Source organism: Hemibagrus wyckioides, linkage group LG06, assembly GCF_019097595.1.
Source record: "Hemibagrus wyckioides isolate EC202008001 linkage group LG06, SWU_Hwy_1.0, whole genome shotgun sequence".
NCBI classification, from domain to species: Eukaryota; Metazoa; Chordata; class Actinopteri; order Siluriformes; family Bagridae; genus Hemibagrus; species Hemibagrus wyckioides.
The window spans coordinates 16,722,073-16,740,004 of record NC_080715.1 but is presented as its reverse complement, the minus strand read 5'-3'; the positions used below and the strand labels follow the sequence as shown (position 1 = coordinate 16,740,004).

Below are 17,932 nucleotides of genomic sequence, written 5' to 3'. Positions count from 1 at the left end.
TATTACGGTAACGCGTTACAGTACTGCGCGTGCGTAAATATTACTATCTCGCGCAGTTCCTACTCGATAGATAGATAGATAGATAGATAGATAGATAGATAGATAGATAGATAGATAGATAGATAGATAGACTATCTATCTATAAGATAGTAGAAGAAGAAGAAGAAGAAGAAGAAGAAGAAGAAGAAACATGATGATGGAATACTACTACTAATAATATAATACACGCAATTAAAAGAAATTAAAGTAAAAAATAAAAATATAAAACAAATATCATAAAGACGAATTATTACACAGCACAAGAATTGCAAATTGCCATCTTCTGCAGGTTCTAACACAAGTTACAGGAGTGTAATACAACTAATTGCCAAGTCTGTTTATTATACTCATTCATTTTTTAAAACTATTTATTTAATAAAAAAAATGTTGCTTTAATTTAATTTAATTTAATTTAATTTAATTTAATTTAATTTAATTTAATTTAATTTAATTTAATTTAATTTAATTTAATTTAATTTAATTTAATTTTATTTTATTGAAGTTGGGGCTTATTTTTTGCACGAAGCAAGGTCCATAAAAACATGCATGAGCGAGTTTGGTGTAGTGGAACTTTACTGGCCTGCACACAGTCCTGACCTCAACCTGATAGAACACCTTTGGGGTAAATTAGAGCAGAGACTGCGAACCAGACCAAATCTGGGATGCCTGCCTTTACATGCACATGAATGTAATATGGAGTTGGCCTGCCCTTTGCGGATATAACAGCTTCAACTCTTCTGTGAAGGCTTTCCATAAGGTTTAGGAGTGTGTTTATGGGAATTTTTGACCATTCCACTAGAAGTGCATTTGTGTGGTCCGGCACTGATGCTGAATGAGAAGGTCTGACTTGCAGTCTCCGCTCTAATTCATCCCAAAGGTGTTCTGTCAGGTTGAGGTCAGGACTCCACACCAAACTCACTCATCAATGTCTTTATGGACCTTGCTTTGTGCACTGGTGTGCAGTCATGTTGGAACAGGAAGGGGTCATCCTCAAACTGTTCCCACAAAGTTGGGAACATGAAATTGTCCAAAATGTCTTGATATGCTGAATCATTAAGAGTTCCTTTCACTGGAACTAAAGAGGCCAAGCCCAACTCCTGAAAAACAACACCTGGATTCAATGAGTTGGAGGGGTGTCCCAAAACGTTTGGCATTATAGTGTATTTTAACGTATCTCTGAGGCTCAGCTGAAGATCACAAGACTTTGCGGGTGTCGTTTAAGACACCCCTCAATGTTTAGTTCTCCCTATGATTGTGTGTGTGTGTGTGTGTGTGTGTGTTTGTGTTCAAGTACCGCCCCCTGCTGGTGACAGTGAAGACTGCTCAAGAAACCTTTAGACAGAAACGGGTTTATTAGTTTATGCTTTTGTTAACATTTCACCTGTTTTTTTTATTATTATTATTTATATATATTTTTTTCCTTAAGAAGAGCAAATAGAAAGTGAGAAAAAATACGAAACTTCAATAAGACATGTTTCGACTGTCTGCATGTTTGATTTGCAGAGATAATAATTATTCGGTGCCACCCATTACTGTGCAAATAAAATACACGCATCATAATACTCCATTAGTACTCAAATTTTGTCAAAACGTCCAGCATTTACAACTTTCTGATTAAATATTACTGGCAACACTTGTTCGATTGTTATAAATGTTAACGATTTAGCGTATGCTATTGGTCAGTAGTTATACTGTATTGCATTTTTAAACAAGGGGGGAGGGGGGGTCAAAAAGTGGTCAGTCAAATGTTGAAATAAGTGTTTTCCTCGACGTTTAAACAAACATCTTATTTCCTGAAGTGCATCATTTGTGCACATCATTAGAAGAGAAATATAGGCAAGATATTTACCGTCGTGTGTGTTTTTTAGTTTATACCTGTGGTTTTTGTCTTCAGGCATTTTATCGGGCTTACTGTGTGGTGACGCAGAGACCCGGAGTCTTTATCCTGCACTGTGTGAATACTTAAGAGCCACAGGAACACTAGAGGCGGACGGTGATAGTTACTGTCCAGTACGTTAGTACGCAGTAGAGATTCCTTCGATGCAGGATCATATTGGAGCTGGATTTCTATGTTTGATTTTTTTTTCTTCCCAGAACTGTTTCTGTATGTTCCTGGAGATGTACAGCGTTTAATGTTTAGAGATGACTTGCTCCGTTTTGTAGCATGTTTTGGGAAATGCCCTGAAGCTCTGGAGTGGTCAGTTTTGGGGCTTATTTAGCTCGAGTGATGTGTACTGACAGCTGTAGCCGGACAGTTATCTCATAGCTACGGATGTGAAGACTCCTCTTGTGGCAATATAGATCCGAAAACAAAACAGTTCAGGTTAGCTTTAAGAAAATGGTTCAAGTGGAACCTGCGACATAGACGAGTATATTGACGAGTGTTTAAGAAATAGCATGTAAGCGGCATCATAAGCTGATGAAATAGCACATGCATCGTAGTTTGGGAAATTAAAACGGACAACATGAGGATTTTAAGGGCTTTAATGAGCAACGCATCGATCGGGAAGCTTGTTGATCATTACTCCAGGTTTTCTCCTTCGCCTCTGTCTATGAAACAGTTCATAGATTTTGGTAAGATGCTGCCTCTCAAAACATGCCGTCACACATGTCTTTAGTTTGACATCTATGTCACTAGGTTTGTCTTTTGTCCCTCCCCCGACCCTCCAGGTTCAGAAAATGCATGTGAGAAGACATCTTTCATGTTCCTGAGAGAGGAGCTGCCAGTCAGGCTGGCTAATATCATGAAGGAGATAAACCTTCTGCCTGATAATTTACTCAGGACACCTTCAGTGCGCCTGGTGCAGAGCTGGTGAGTGAAAAGTCCCTCATATAGACACAGAAATGCACTTGTAGTCCAAATTCACCTCTGTAGGAAGTCACTACCAACACTTGATTGTGCCTTAAGCAAATATTTATTTAATCAAAGTGCTTATTCACACCTCCTGCTTTATCTACGTTTACCACGAGTTTTGCATAGAGGAATTACACCAAGCAGGAATAACATTATGACCACCTGCCTAATGTTGTGTTGGTCCTCCTTTTTGCTGCCAAAACAGCCCTGACCCGTCATGCACTGCGTATTCTGACACGTTTTTATCAGAACCAGCATTAACTTCTTCAGCAATTTGGGCAACAGTATCTCGTCTGTTGGATCGGATCACACGGTCCAGCCTTCACTCCCCACGTGCATCAGTGAGTCTTGGCCGCCCATGACCCTGTCACCAATTCACCACTGTTCCTTCCTTGGACCACGTTTGATAGATACTGACCACTGCAGACCGGGAACACCCCACAAGAGCTGTAGTTTTGGAGATGCTCTGATCCATTCGTCTAGCCATCACAATTTGGCCCTTGTCAAACTTGCTCAAATCCTTACGCTTTCCCATTTTTTCTGCTTCTAACACATCAACTTTGAGGAAAAAATGTTCACTTGCTGCCTAATATATCCCACCCACTAACAGGTGCCATGATGAGGAGATCATCAGTGTTATTCACTTCACCTGTCAGTGCTCATAATGTTATGCCTGATCGCCTGTACGTGAATTATTCACCATCATTGAGCACAGATCAGAGTACATGATTAGTTAGGAAAAAAAAGCTTGATTAACATATATCCCTCTTCTTGTTTTATCACATGGAAAGGGTTATCCTTCATCATCATAGTCTTCCTTCCACATCCCATAACAGTCGTTGTTCTCTCTTATTTCCGATCTGTCAATAAATGGGAGTTTGGAACTGCAAGGGTTGCTAACTAAGATGTGATCACAGGATTCAGCTTGATGGTGATGATTTGCACAAGTATTCAACAGAAGAACAGCAGACACTACGTTATTTTATTTATTACTGTATAACGTCAACCCCAGAAATGGAATACATTTCATTATACCACAGTGGTGTCTCTTCTCATTAGTCAGAAGGTGTTGATTAATTTTCCGTAACAGTGTGGCTTCAGCTGCATGAGCTTGTTTTTATATTCTACATATTGTAGCATTCCCAGGAACTTCCAGGGTCAGCAATGCGTAACAGAAGTAAAGCTGGAAGTCTTCAGGGTTGAGCGCTTTGCACTTTCTCAGTACCATGACCAGATTTTTATATCAGACAGAATTGTTTATAGTACGAAATGTAATTCTTCAAACAGTACAATTATTGATCGTTTTTCCTAAACAGCATGCATGGTCCTGTATTATTTCATGTGCATCATATGTGTTTCTGTTGGCAGGTACATTCAAAGTCTCCTCGATATACTGGAGTTCAAAGAGAAAAATGCAAATGATGGAAAAGTCATTTTTGAGTGAGTATTTAAATTTGTGTGTGTGTTTTTTTTAACTTAATATGTCTAAACATTAAACGCTCCCGCTCACTGTGTGTGTGTGGAGTTTGCATGTTCTCTCCGTGCTTGGTGGCTTTCCTCCCACAGTCCAAAGACATGCTTCTAGGCTGATTGGAGTCTCTAAATTTCCCGTAGTGTGTGATTGTGTGAGTGAATGAGAGTGTGTGTGCCCTGCGATGGGTTGGCACTCCGTCCAGGGTGTATCCTGCCTTGATGCCCGATGATGCCTGAGATAGCCACAGTCTCCCTGTGACCCTAGGATAGATCGGATAAGCGGTACAGACAATGAAATGAAATGAAAAATGTCTAATGTCTAAACATTTTCATTACGCTCCTAGCTTCACAGATGCAGTGATCAAGATCCTTAACAGGCATAATGATGTGGTACCCACAATGGCACAGGGAGTGGTAGAGTATAAGGAGGCATATGGTACTGACCCTGTAACCAGCCAGAACATGCAGTACTTCCTGGACCGCTTTTACATGAGCAGAATTTCCATCAGAATGCTCCTCAACCAGCACTGTAAGAACCATCTTCTTTGTTTGTCAGCGTTGTCTTCTTAACATGTCCCTATTTCACTTCATACAATTTTATTATGATTTCGATTTGCTTCAGTATAAAGTTTTTCTCCAGGGTTTGTTTAACCCCTATTTGGTTTGATGGTGTGAATTGCAGCGCTGCTGTTTGGAGGGAAGGCGCAGGTGAACCCAGCTCATCCTAAACAAATAGGCAGCATCGATCCTTTCTGTCGTGTCACTGACGTGATCAAAGGTAGGAGCCTCAGAGGATATGCCAGCGTGACAATGGGCTAAGTCAGCTGCATGTGAGACTGACCTCGTTCATGTCCTGTTTAGCTGCTCTGCTTTAAAAGAAAAAAAAGAAGTCATCACTTTAATTGAAAAAGGTGCTTATTTTTCAGATGCATATGAAAATGCTCGAGGCTTATGTGACCGATACTACATGAACTCGCCAGAATTAAAGCTAGAAGAATTCAATGGTAAGGCGGAAAAGCTTTTCACTGTCTGTATTATAACAAGAGCTTGACTTGGATAAAGCAAACATTTTTCTTTCCAAAATTTCTCTGCAGGTAAAGAACCCAGCAAGCCCATAACTGTGGTTTATGTGCCATCTCATTTGTATCACATGGTGTTTGAATTATTCAAGGTACTGTTTGCAGTGACTGCCGCATTATGCAGCAATAAAAGACAATGTTAAAGTCGAACAGAAATGATCACAGGGCATTAACTGAAAGTCTGTGTTGTGTTTCTGAGGTCAGTATGTTACTCCCCTGTGCCATTTCTAATAATATGCCCTGTGACTCTTTCAGAATGCCATGCGAGCCACCATGGAGCTGTATGGTGATGTTATGGAGTACCCTCCAGTTCATGTTAAGATTATCCTAGGTCATGAAGATCTCACTGTGAAGGTATATACACACACACACACACACACACACATAACAGCATTTCACACTGACCTTTACCCATATGCTTTTCTTCATCTCTATCAACTACAGTAATATTCTATTATAATGTTACATGCATATGTATTCACCCCCTTGAATTTTATCAGTTTGTACTGTTACAACCTGGAGCTGGACTGGATATTTGTCACAAGTCTATGTCTTGAGTCTACACAAAATAGCACATAATATTGAAATGACACGGGTAAAGATAGCATTAGCCTTTGCCCTTTCTGTTCAGTCAGTTACCCATTTTAGGACAGCCTCCTTTTGTCATGGCCATGGTTGTGCCATATTCCTTCCAAGTGTTAATAATGGAATATTGGATTTAAAGGAGCTCTGTAGGATGGATGGATATATATATATATATATATATATATATATATATATATATATATATATATATATATATATATATATATATATATATATATATATATATATATATATATATATATATATGGGGTGTATATATAGGGTGTATATATATATATATATATATATATAGGCATAACATTATGACCACCTGCCTAATATTGTGTTGGTCCCTCTTTTACTAACAAAACAGCCCTGACCCGTCATGCACTTTGTATTCTGACACCTTTCTATCAGAACCAGCATTAACTTCTTCAGCAATTTGAGCAACAGTAGCTCGTCTTGTGGATCGGATCACACGGGCCAGCCTTCGCTCCCCACGTGCATGAATGAGCCTTTGGCACCTATGACCCGGTTCACCCTGTTCCTTACTTGGACCACTGCAGACCGGGAACACCCCACAAGAGCTGCAGTTTTGGAGATGCTCTGATCCATTCGTCTAGCCATCACAATTTGGCCCTTGTCAAACTCGCTCAAATCCTTACACTTTCCCATTTTTCCTGCTTCTAACACATCAACTTTGAGGACAAAATGTTCACTTGCTGCCTAATATATCCCACCCACTAACAGGTGCCATGATGAGGAGATCATCAGTGTTTTTCACGGCACCTGTCAGTGGTCATAATGTTATGACTGATCAGTGTTATATATAAAGATTTTATAAGCAAACCCTGATAGTATTCCAGAACTTTGTTTGCATTTAATTTAGGTATATTATATTAAGTCAATATCACATTTACATAACACAAAATGTGGAAAGGTTCAGACTTGATTATCTTTGCAGGATTTTCATTTTTCAGCATGTTCTTGTAGGTCAGTGATCTTGGAGGTGGGGTACCACTCAGGAAGATTGACAGGCTGTTCACATACACTTACTCCACTGCCCCGAGGCCTCAAATGGACACATCCCGTGCTGCACCTCTGGTCAGTTTAATCCGTCACTGTCCCATTAACTGACTGGAAGTGTTTAGCCATTTCACTTAAGTGCATGTATTAAGCATTGCATTAAATCACACAAATTTGCCCTTAGGCTGGTTATGGCTACGGTCTGCCCATCTCCAGACTGTATGCCAGGTACTTCCAGGGGGAACTGCAGCTCTACTCGATGGAGGGCCACGGCACAGACGCTGTAATATACATCAGAGTAAGAGAGTAAATTTTGTGCTTGGGAAACATTTAAAAGAATTAGCTGTGAATATTTTGTTCAGGGAAATGCATACTTGTATGTTGGTCAGTAAGTGGTGATTAAAAGTTATACTGTTCTGTTTAAAGGCACTTTCTACAGAGTCCATTGAAAGACTCCCAGTATATAACAAATCAGCATGGAAACATTACAAGACGAACCACGAGGCAGATGACTGGTGTGTGCCGAGCAAAGAGCCCAAAGACATGAGCACCTTCCGCACCATGTAGAGGTTTCTGTATCAAATACAGATCACACAACGCCTGTTGAGATTATGTTAGTTGAAATGTACATTACATTATAGAAATGTAAAGTATGAATGAAAATTACTGCTAAATGAAAGTGTTTGATTTTCACTTACGTTGAAATGATTGTATTGTTACATGGAGTGCTCTATCAAGTATCTAGTGTTATAAAAGTCACTGGGAAAGCCTGCATTAGTCCAAATGGTTGTGTTCGAATGCTTTTTGATTAGGTATTGTGTTACAGCGATTGCCAGTACTTCTTACGTGTTGACTTTTTGCAGAATTTTTTAAAACAAATTCTTTACAAACATGTTATTAATAAGCTCATAAGTGTTACAAAATGAATAATGCTAACTAAAATGAGTAGTTGTTGCTTTCACTGTCTATTGCTGACTGGTGTAATGATGGTAGTAGCTAATTACCATGTATGTAACTTTACTTACTGCTAAAAACAGCAACACACACACGTGAAAATAAATTTATTGGTGCAGCTTGTACATTCGTACCAGAGAAATAACTGGATATTAGGCTTTCCTCATGGTCTGACAAAGTCCTGTATTGAAAACAATAAAAATCCATTTCTCCAGGGACTCGGCAAATTGTATAACTAATATTGGTGCAATTGAAACAGATGGGATTAAGACAGGACATGCAAATAAAATTAAGAAAATGAATGACCAGACTACATCAAAACTTTTAGCATTCGCTATTGTTTTGTTCAATTTCAAGTCTTTATCCCAAACCCTGCTTTGATACTAAAACAATTATCTTTAAAATCTTGACTAGATGCTCAATTAATAGAGAAAGAGTATTACCATAACCAACGCAGTCAAACAAACTGCAACACCTAAATAATTTCACTTTTTGCTGTTTAGAAATCGCAAAATGGTCTTACACTATTGAGCTATTCTACTCAGTAGAAAACGTGTCCAAAAGTTTAAATCAATAATGTTTTTCTTCTGAAGTTAAGGTGTATAAAATATTTCATTTGTACATTTAAAAACCATGTCACCATTTGCCTGTTAAAAGACAAACATAGTGCTTTCACTTGAGGACTGTACAAAGTTCCAGCAAAGAAGGTTTATACAGAGGGACAGGAGACATGTACTAAGTAAAAAGAGATAGAAAGAGGTTTTTAAAAACAAAACTAATTTTTGTTCCAAAATTAGTGGCATCTGTGTGTGAATATCTTGTTCTCTTAAAAAATAAAGTCAAGAAACATTATTTTGTTGTGCACATAAAATACAATAAAAAATCTGTTTGGTCCATAAAAGGTAGCACTCAATCATGTAGATGGTCCACAGTGACGTGTTTCTCGAACCAGTTTCACATAGCCCTAGCTAGGACTCGCTTTTTTTCTTGTGTTGGCGAAAGTTGTACAATGGAGCACTTTAGGTTTAAGGCATCAGGCAAAGAATTAGACAATTCTTAAATCTGCTGTTTTCTGGTATGAGCAGTACTTCTTATTCATTAAGGGTCCTACAAGATGCACAGACAATAACATGTACCTGCTCTGCACTTTAGTTCCTACTAATTAACGATGGACTGATTTTACATTGACTGCAGTGACATTTCCCCCCTGCGATTGACGTTAGAATTAAACAGCAAAAAAGCCGTCAGCTGCCTGCTTGACACGAACCAGGGTGTGTCAGTGCTTCAGAAAAGTAGAAATAAAGAGGAGGAAAAAAAAAAAGAGAGAGCGAGAGACTGAGAGAGATTAGGGTGGCCTCAGCAGATAGAGTCATTGTTGCCTGGCAGTCTCCCGCTTCGTCGAGCTTCTTTGTCACGTTTCTCACGCTGTTTTTCCAGTTTCTCCTGGGCTTTTTTCATGTCCTTCAGCTTCTTCTTAATCATGGCACGGTCAGTTTGACTAGCGACTCCAAGTACCTGAACCAAAAAGAGATACGGTAAAAGAAGGACTAAGATTTAGATTTCACATTTCCTTTGTGATTTATTAAGCAACACAGAATTATGAATAATAAAGGGAGATCTATGAAGAATTTGCAGAAATGCTGAAATTGATGACCACTGTTCCATAATCTATAAAAATATTAATCTAAGCAAATGAATCCCCTCTGAGCAGAATAATTAAAATGGCTTACCCATGATTAAATTTGCTATGCTAATAATTTATTGTTATTAATATTTACAAATAAACAATTCTTCCATGAGGTAGTCTGTTAACAGTACTCTATGCTTGCTAAGCAACATAACAGGCGAAAATGAGAGTATATTATTATATGGACAGAACTATGGCTTAAGTGTAAAAAGTGTTTTCGATGCATTCTAGCCATTTTATAAGTGTTTTCTTTTCCAGTTTATTACATTTTAAATATTCACCCACTTTTAGTTTCTCACTGTCCAGATTCATCAGCTGAAGTCCATCAATACCCTGTATAGTAAACTCAGGAGTGTACTGGTCCATGTTCATGCCCATCAGCCAATGGCACACCTGTTGAGTTGTCCACTCAGAGACTGGACGATTCTGCCAATGGTAGTCTTTCCCCACTGAACAGGGCTCATTATCCAGCTCCTACCAGAATAAACAGATGTGCGCCCACACACACAGACACACACACAGTTAACATGGCTTTGCCATTTCAACTACACTCCATTAGACACCTGGACGAATTAACCATCCATAGAAACTCAGAGGAACCATTTTTTCTAAAAGTGTAGTGACTTCATACTTTTCTCCGTAACTATTACAATGAAAATAGTGAGCATTTCAGCCAAACATGCCAAAAACAGATCCAAAATTAGACACTTCCTGATGATCACAAAACAATGCACAATAACACTGCAGCATGAACACATTTTCTCTCTTAATGTCTTGTGCAAATAAAACCTTTCCTTTTTTTTTTTATTAAATCATGCACACCTACTACAAATATTTGAAGCCTCCATGGCATGCAACATTTAGCAACATGGAAACACAAGACTTAAAAACAACACAAAGTTCATAAACAAATCAGTATAAAATAAATATTTCAGGGCAATGTGCAAGAGCACCCAGACAGATTCTCACAGCACATGAGATCATTTTTAAAATAAACACCACAAGAAGGGCTGATCCAGTCCTACAGATCACACATGCACCATGACACATCATTCAGAATTTTAAACAAAGCCACAGGCAGAAGCCATTATGGGGAGCAACTTCCCCTCTGAAGACAACTGTTGACCTTGACAGAAATTTTGGGTGACAGGCCTGATACAACAAACACACACAGCATAAAGTCTGGGGTGGGACATGGGGTCACAGCACACCACTCACCTCATTGGAAGAGAAGGTTATAGTGTGAGTTCGGCCTGAAAGGTTGGGCTCTGCCACTAGCCCTGATAACTCTGAACTCGGACTGTCCGGTTTTGAATCATCTAGCACTGACGTGCTCTGGAACGAGTTGGGAAAAACACAACACACACATATAACGGCTAGGCCAATGACTTAAATGCAAAATTAGCAGGTGTTTTTCACTCAGTGTGGGACTGATTTCAACACTGACTCAGTGTGACACAGAAGTGAAAATACCCAGACTATAAAAACATGCTGGTCTCGCTGATGTACTGCAACACAGAGCAGACAGACTTGAGTCACACACACAAGTCAAATTTACACTCAGCTCGTGAAAAGAGTAATGGGAGATTTCACCAGTGTGTTTTCTGTTCTGTAAAGTTATTTTACATAGATCAAGAATCAGAGCATCCAATGTTGTCCACAGAAGGCAACGTTCAGCGAGACCAACCGGCATGCTAAAAAATACTCTTGGTTCCGGCAACACATCTACATGAACACTACAACTATCACACAAAAGCTACACATGGTAACGACACAGACATGTTCTTGACAGTGAAAACATTTTAAAAAGGGTCAGTGTTCATCCAGGATCACTGCAGCAATGTATAAAGCAGACATGCTGGTAACCAGCTTTTACTGGACATTCAAGCAAATTCAGGCAGGAACTAAAGGATAACTGGAACATAATCGGGAACAGCGATTTGGGCAGCATGCACTAATTAAAACCCAAAACAAATCACTACCACCATTCTAACTGCATACGTAGGGAATAATAAATACTAATGTGACTATGTTGTTAGCTTGGATCTTGAACTTAATGAATCATGACTATAAGTTAAGGTGAAATATACTGTACCAAGTCTAAAGATCGAATGAACAGAGAGGACCGGGAAAGATTTGTCTGTTTTGGAAAAAGGGATGTTAGTGAGTGACAGCATGGCTATAATCATGACCAGACAGTTTCCCATACATTTCTGAACAGCAAGAAAGGAAAAAAAAACAAAACAACAACACTATGTTCCCAGAGTCATAGATTTCGCAGACTCAATCTCCTGCCTTGAATCTGAGCTGATGGGTTTAACATGGCTGATTGTGGGTGAAGGCCTGTGAACCCTCCTCCACTGTCTCTCGCTTTCATCTAGCCTGCATGCTCCTGCCAACTCACCTCCTTCTCATTCAGTCTCTACTTTTCTCTTTGCCTCTTTTTTCATCTCTGATTCTCTATACTTTTATGCTCTTTCTCTTCTTACCAGTCTCCTTTTTCTATCCTCCACTCAGCTTCTTATTAATGATTCCGTCTTGACACGTGACACACCTCTCACAGTTACTATTCGGCCCTGTTCTCGAATACTACGAATACTTTTATGCATTTATCTAACCTGAGCTTGGTCACACACTGCCACAAATGTGCAAATTGTGTTTTATTAGTTTGGCTATTATTTTATGTTATCTCATATTACATTATAAAATATTAAACTTTATGTATATTGAGATGCTAACAATACTTAGAGAAATCCCATGAGGGTGATACTGCACTGAAACCCAAGCTTCCTTCCTATCTCTCTCTATAATGTTTGGTCCAGTGAGATTTCCCCATTATTCAAATAATCATTTATTTCTAAATAAAAGTCTTTATAGCCAGTGCAGACTTGAGTGCATATCCTTTTGAAAGTCCTTCACCAAAATCAAAGCCATGTTGTTCGGACACATCCTAAACATTTTGCCTTCAGTAACTTACTCTGAACCACAGATACCGATTTTATCCTCAGAAATTGAATGTAGTATATTAATTACTACTAAGCCTTTATTAACATAAGGCTCAGGGACAGGTGATTGTGTGTCAGGTTTAGGTGGACAGTTAGCTCCAGTAATATGGTAGTAATAGTGTGAAATAATTTGACTGCACCTTGTTCTTGCGGTCCTGTTGTTCACTGGGTTCTGCTGCAGTTTGAGGGAGACTGCTGGTAGACGATGAAGGCTCGCGGTCTCTCTCTTTGTCCTTATCACCGAACCAAGAGAAAGGCATGCAAGTTGGGATGGACGCCAAGGACTCCGAGGGTGAGACGTTTGGCCCTGACTCTTCCAGCAGCTCCGCTGAGCCTCTGTTGTTGAAAAGAAGCAGCAAATTGTGAATAAAGGGCAAGATTTAATGTTTACACTGAAATTTACACTGGTTTAATTACACTGGTTAAAATTCTATTTATTTTGTACTTTTTATCCCCCTTATAAAGATTTTGTGAATGTGTGCATCCTGTCTGAGATGAAGAGAAGACTTTGAAATGAATTGCATTTCACCACATGTTCAGCAGTTCTAAAGCCTAATCAGGAAAATGATTATAAAAAGGGGTTTGATATGATGCTGATATAAGGCGGGTGTTTACCTGCTGTCCAATGATGCTCGCATTGCTTCTTTGTCATGTTTCTTGCCTTTCCCACCAGACTTCCTGAGACCACTAGAGAAAAGCAGATTTAAGATTCGGAAACCCAATACTCGTTGCTGATCACTTCAAAGACGGTCGGACATATACTCCACTTACCCGAAATCAGGGAATCGCCTTTTAGTTTTTCCTGCTCCGTCACTGGAGTCTTCTGAAATAAAATATAAATAATTAAGATGTGTCTAATGACAGATGTTTGAAATAGAGATAGATTTGGCATTTCATTTTTTTTATTTTTTTTAAATACACTCAATGGTATTGCAAAGATAAGTTTCCTACAGTGCATCGAAACACACTGACTCAAAACCACACATTAACAATTCATATGCATCTGTTACCTTTAACTTCTTTGCCTTTTCCTTTGGACTCTCTCTTCTTGACATTTCGGAGAAAGCCAGAGGAGGAAGAGTCTTTTGTTGGGGAAACGCAGGGGCTCTCTGTACTGGTTCCAGAGGGAGACTGCGGGCTGGAGAGCTCTGTGGTGCTTCTGGAGGTGCTCACAGGTCGGGCAGTGTCAGGTTCCTGCTTCTGACCATTAGCGGTCTGAGAGATGACTGGCAAGGACAGACTATCCTGTAGTGATCTCCTACGATGTGGGGGACCCGGAAACTCTTCCTCTTCAGCCTAGAGAGAGGAAGGACAAAGGCTGTATCGGAACATGCTGTATAATAATGTGGTCTGCATTTCATAAATAATCTTTAGTTGATATTCATGCATGGTATTGCTTTATATTTATAAGGTCATATTTATAAGGTCATACCTTGCAAACATGAGGAAGACATGCTGACGAGTTGCTAATCTCTCTGAGTTTACCGCGAGATGGTGGCTGTCGTCTGGACTTTTGGGCTAGCAGGCCTTTGGCGCGATGGACACTAGTGTCCAAAAGCTTAGTTTCAGGCACGGCTTCACCCCAGTCATTATCTAAAAATGTACAGTTTGAAATATGAATGAAACAGTTACTTATCATATTTTCCAGCACTTCACAGATAATGATTGTGAGACAGAATAACTCCATCAGATGGAAGTCCAAGGTTTTCTCTTGCTACAGTTATTGTATGATGCAATTTAACTCTATTAACACATCCTTTTCTGTGGCTACAAAGGTCATCTCAGATGCAGGCTTAATAACAATAACCATAATATAATTAATAACAATAACCATAATAATTATTATAATAAATTACTGGTCACTGCATAGCACTGAACCTCTGAGTGTAGGCTTTCCACAATCCTAGTTTAAAAAAAATGCATGTGTGAAGTCTCAGGAAGCCTCAAAAAATGTCCCTGCAAATAACATCCACACAAGCTCTGTGTACTATGCGAGATTTAAGATGTACTGTATACTTACAGCCTATTAAGATTTTTCAATTTCTGCTGACTGACTATAATTTGAAACAAAACCATGAAAACAGATCTAATTTATGCAACCAGTACAGTCTGTTTCTCAATCTGTTAATACCATATCATTATCCTAATTCCAGCAGCATTTTTTTATAGTGGACTCAGTCCTGCTACTGAGCAGTTAAAACATTCTTTTAAACCTTTCAATTACAAATCTAGAAACTGTAGCCAGTTTTAGAACACACACACGCCTTTTTCTTCTCATGTGCGTGGCAAATAAATGAAAGCATTGATGTTTTTATTCATCATTTGCACTGAAAAAACTAAAATTTACTGATGCTGATGAACAATTCTCAATTAATGAATGATCCCCAGCTCCTAAACATGCGACAAAAAAGTGGCAAATTCCAGTTAACCTAGTATAAGTGAGTCTGCAAGTTTGTTGTCTAAATCCAGAGTCCCTTCAGTGCAGTTTTCTGCTGTAGAGTCTTGAGTATTCTTGTTGGACTCCAGTGCCTCAACCTACCAAAAATAAATAAATAAAATCAGATTTGTTGAGCTGATAGTAAAGGGAAGATAAATTTAATACCTCAACAGACTACATCTATCCTTACCTTCTTCTGTAAGCTCTCTACCTGGGCTTTGTAACGGCTTTCCGTCTCCTCCAGCATCTTCTTTTGTTCCTCCTCCCTCTTCAAAAAGTCAGATTCTCTGCAGAAGAGAATAACTGATCTTACAGAAAACCCCTTGAAAGCATTTCCCTTCATATATGTCTCAGTTGAACCCTGCTTACTTTTGCTGGGTCTCCTTGAGCAGTTTCTTGGCTTTGCTGTATTTCTTGTCCAAAGATTCAAACTGGTTCTGGGAGTCAGTGAGCTGCTCATTAAGAGCTTTACAGAGGGACTGAGCCTCCAACCAATTCTTCTCCAAGTAGTTGATTCTTTCAGAGTTCTCCTCAATGCACTTCTCTAGATGCTCCTGCCGTTCCTCCCATGCTTTTCGCCCTTTCTCAGACTCCTTCAGCTACACAGCAACCATTCATATATTGTTAGAAAGCGTAAAATGCAGTTACAACCATTACATGTTTCAGAATACTGCCAAACCCCCTGAACTCCAAGATATGTCCAGTTCATGCAAAGTATTACAAAATGTGATAATGTGGTATGTATTTATTTATTTACCTTTTCTTTGAGCTCATTGATTTCGGCCTCAGCTATGCTGTGTTTTATCTGAAGCTGGGTGATAAAGAATGATTATTGAAAAATGAATATTTGAAAAAAAAAACCCTCACATTTCAGGATGACACAGTGTGCATTTTATTTAAATGTGAGACAAGCTTAAATATTAAATAGAGCATGATATAAAGAATATCATGGGGTGACCTTAGCATTGTAAATAATGTCATCAACTTTATATATACTACAGGGTGTCCCAATTAACACACATTTTTAGCAAAACATCTTCCAAAATTTTTGTATTGAAATCATTCTCATGGCTGGACCAGGAAGCTGTAACAAGGTTACGACATGGTTTGTTGATTTATGTAGCTCTATGTTGTTTTATGTAGCACCAGGCTCCTGGAAAAATATTGTTTCATTTCACTATGCACTGCGTCAGCTATATGTGGTTGAAATGACAAATAACTTGAAGTCTTGACAGGCTTTAACAGGGAACAAGGCAAGCACATCTCACACACAAACACACACACACACGCAAACATATTAAGAATTTTAAAAAGACAAAGAGATGCAGACCACCGAGAAGTGGACATCTATGAGCATCCACTGATAAACAACCGGTGGTGCTGGCATACATAGACCCTCATGTACAGAGACTTTTGGGACACCTTGTAGATTTGGCTTTGTTAACAAGTGAATTAGTTCTTTCTTACCTCTTTAAATTTGAAGCTGAGTTGAGCGGCATCCATATTTGAGGGCAGGAACATCCTTTCATTCTCTGGCAAATCATACAGCTCCCTCGACCTCCTGCCAAAACTCGAGCTTACAATCCCCTCTTCCTCTCCTTCGTCCTCCTCGTAGTGTTCATCCTGAAACAAACGCACAGTGACGTCACTGAGTGATTTACTTAAATGCTTAAATTCTAATGGAATTCAAACATGAACATTCCCGAAGGCCTACGAACACAATTAGTAGATTGCTTACAATTTTCTGACACTATATATAGCTTTAACATACTTTTTACCACAATACACACAATCTAATCAAGTATTCCAAATATTTAAAAAGAAAAGAGTCGAAACCTTTCTCACAATTCAGAAGTGAATAAATCAGGCTTCAGATAAAGGCCACACAGAGGTGAAACATGCGCAACGTGAGCTTGTTATCTGAGCACAGTGAGCTTTTCTTTAGTGTAATCATCGGAACTCAAGGAAAAATAACAGCATACATTCCTGCCCTTGTGCTTTGCATATGCCACATGACTACAGAGCAAAGAGCCAACGTTCACGCAACAGAAACCAACTTTACCTCAACCAGTCACTCCCCATTCAAATACCTCACAACATGCAAAAGATTTGCGCACCACTTTTGAATGAAAACTAAAGGGCAACTAACACATTCTTCTAAACATCAACACTTTTAGATGCTCAACAAAAATTAAATTAATTTGAAAATTTGTAAGGCCATGGGCAACAGTAACCTTGCTAACCCTAATCAGTGAAATAAAGACAATATGAGAGACAGCAGCAGAAAGAAATGACATTACCTCTGAGAGTCTGATTTGCCTGTATGACCTAAAGTGGCTATTCGGTGCAACAAGCTACCTGACTTAATAGAACAAGCTTCCTGTTTAATTTAAACTCCATGACCCACCTCCTCTGTGGACTGTTCATACGGATCTTCCAGTCTCTGCTGCTGCTGGTGTCTCTCCTGCTCCAGCGTCTCACTGATCAGCCGGGCCACCTCACTCTGGGTCCCTGGTTTCTCCCGACCAATCAGGAAGCTGCACATGGCATGACTGATAGGTAAGCAGGAACGAAGTAGGTGGGTTTGACCTACTTATCACTACAAGGTGTGTACTGGACATCAGGTAATGTACCACCTCTGCATTTGCCTGTGGAGGTTGATGAGGGGACTGGGGTGTATATGCTCATCTGTGTCTATGATCTTAGAGGATGACTGTAGCCTTAGCAGGATGAAATGGTGCAAACAAGGCTGCCTTGTTCAATATAGTTACCTAGACTGTGTGTGTGTGTGTC

The 17,932-nt window shown here is 39.2% G+C and overlaps 2 protein-coding genes across 6 annotated transcripts in view; one reads left to right on the top strand and one right to left on the bottom strand.

The window, feature by feature from the left end:
- Positions 1-2,000: 2,000 nt before the first annotated feature.
- pdk1 (pyruvate dehydrogenase kinase, isozyme 1) lies at positions 2,001-9,331 on the top strand. The gene is made up of 11 exons (XM_058390998.1): positions 2,001-2,613; positions 2,710-2,851; positions 4,262-4,333; positions 4,711-4,895; positions 5,049-5,144; positions 5,293-5,370; positions 5,461-5,537; positions 5,701-5,799; positions 7,024-7,134; positions 7,241-7,354; positions 7,483-9,331. Exons 1-11 carry the CDS (start codon positions 2,505-2,507, stop codon positions 7,621-7,623), a joined length of 1,224 nt encoding a protein of 407 aa, XP_058246981.1. The 5' UTR covers positions 2,001-2,504; the 3' UTR covers positions 7,624-9,331.
- Positions 8,103-17,932, bottom strand: part of ppp1r9ala (protein phosphatase 1 regulatory subunit 9A-like A) — a 32,160-nt gene continuing 22,330 nt past the window's right edge. For 2 of the 5 annotated variants that reach the window (XM_058390993.1, XM_058390992.1), the window contains exons 6-20: positions 17,547-17,676; positions 16,607-16,762; positions 15,897-15,950; positions 15,509-15,738; positions 15,330-15,426; positions 15,132-15,237; positions 14,135-14,295; positions 13,713-13,998; positions 13,474-13,525; positions 13,318-13,389; positions 12,843-13,038; positions 11,793-11,837; positions 10,916-11,032; positions 9,983-10,171; positions 8,103-9,525 (exon numbers count right to left, since the gene is read on the bottom strand). In XM_058390993.1, the coding sequence (XP_058246976.1) occupies positions 9,367-9,525; positions 9,983-10,171; positions 10,916-11,032; positions 11,793-11,837; positions 12,843-13,038; positions 13,318-13,389; positions 13,474-13,525; positions 13,713-13,998; positions 14,135-14,295; positions 15,132-15,237; positions 15,330-15,426; positions 15,509-15,738; positions 15,897-15,950; positions 16,607-16,762; positions 17,547-17,676 (2,050 nt within the window). In that variant the 3' untranslated portion in view covers positions 8,103-9,366. The remainder of the gene's footprint in view (positions 9,526-9,982; positions 10,172-10,915; positions 11,033-11,792; positions 11,838-12,842; positions 13,039-13,317; positions 13,390-13,473; positions 13,526-13,712; positions 13,999-14,134; positions 14,296-15,131; positions 15,238-15,329; positions 15,427-15,508; positions 15,739-15,896; positions 15,951-16,606; positions 16,763-17,546; positions 17,677-17,932) is intronic. The other 3 variants (XM_058390994.1, XM_058390995.1, XM_058390997.1) reach the window with 3 other exon arrangements.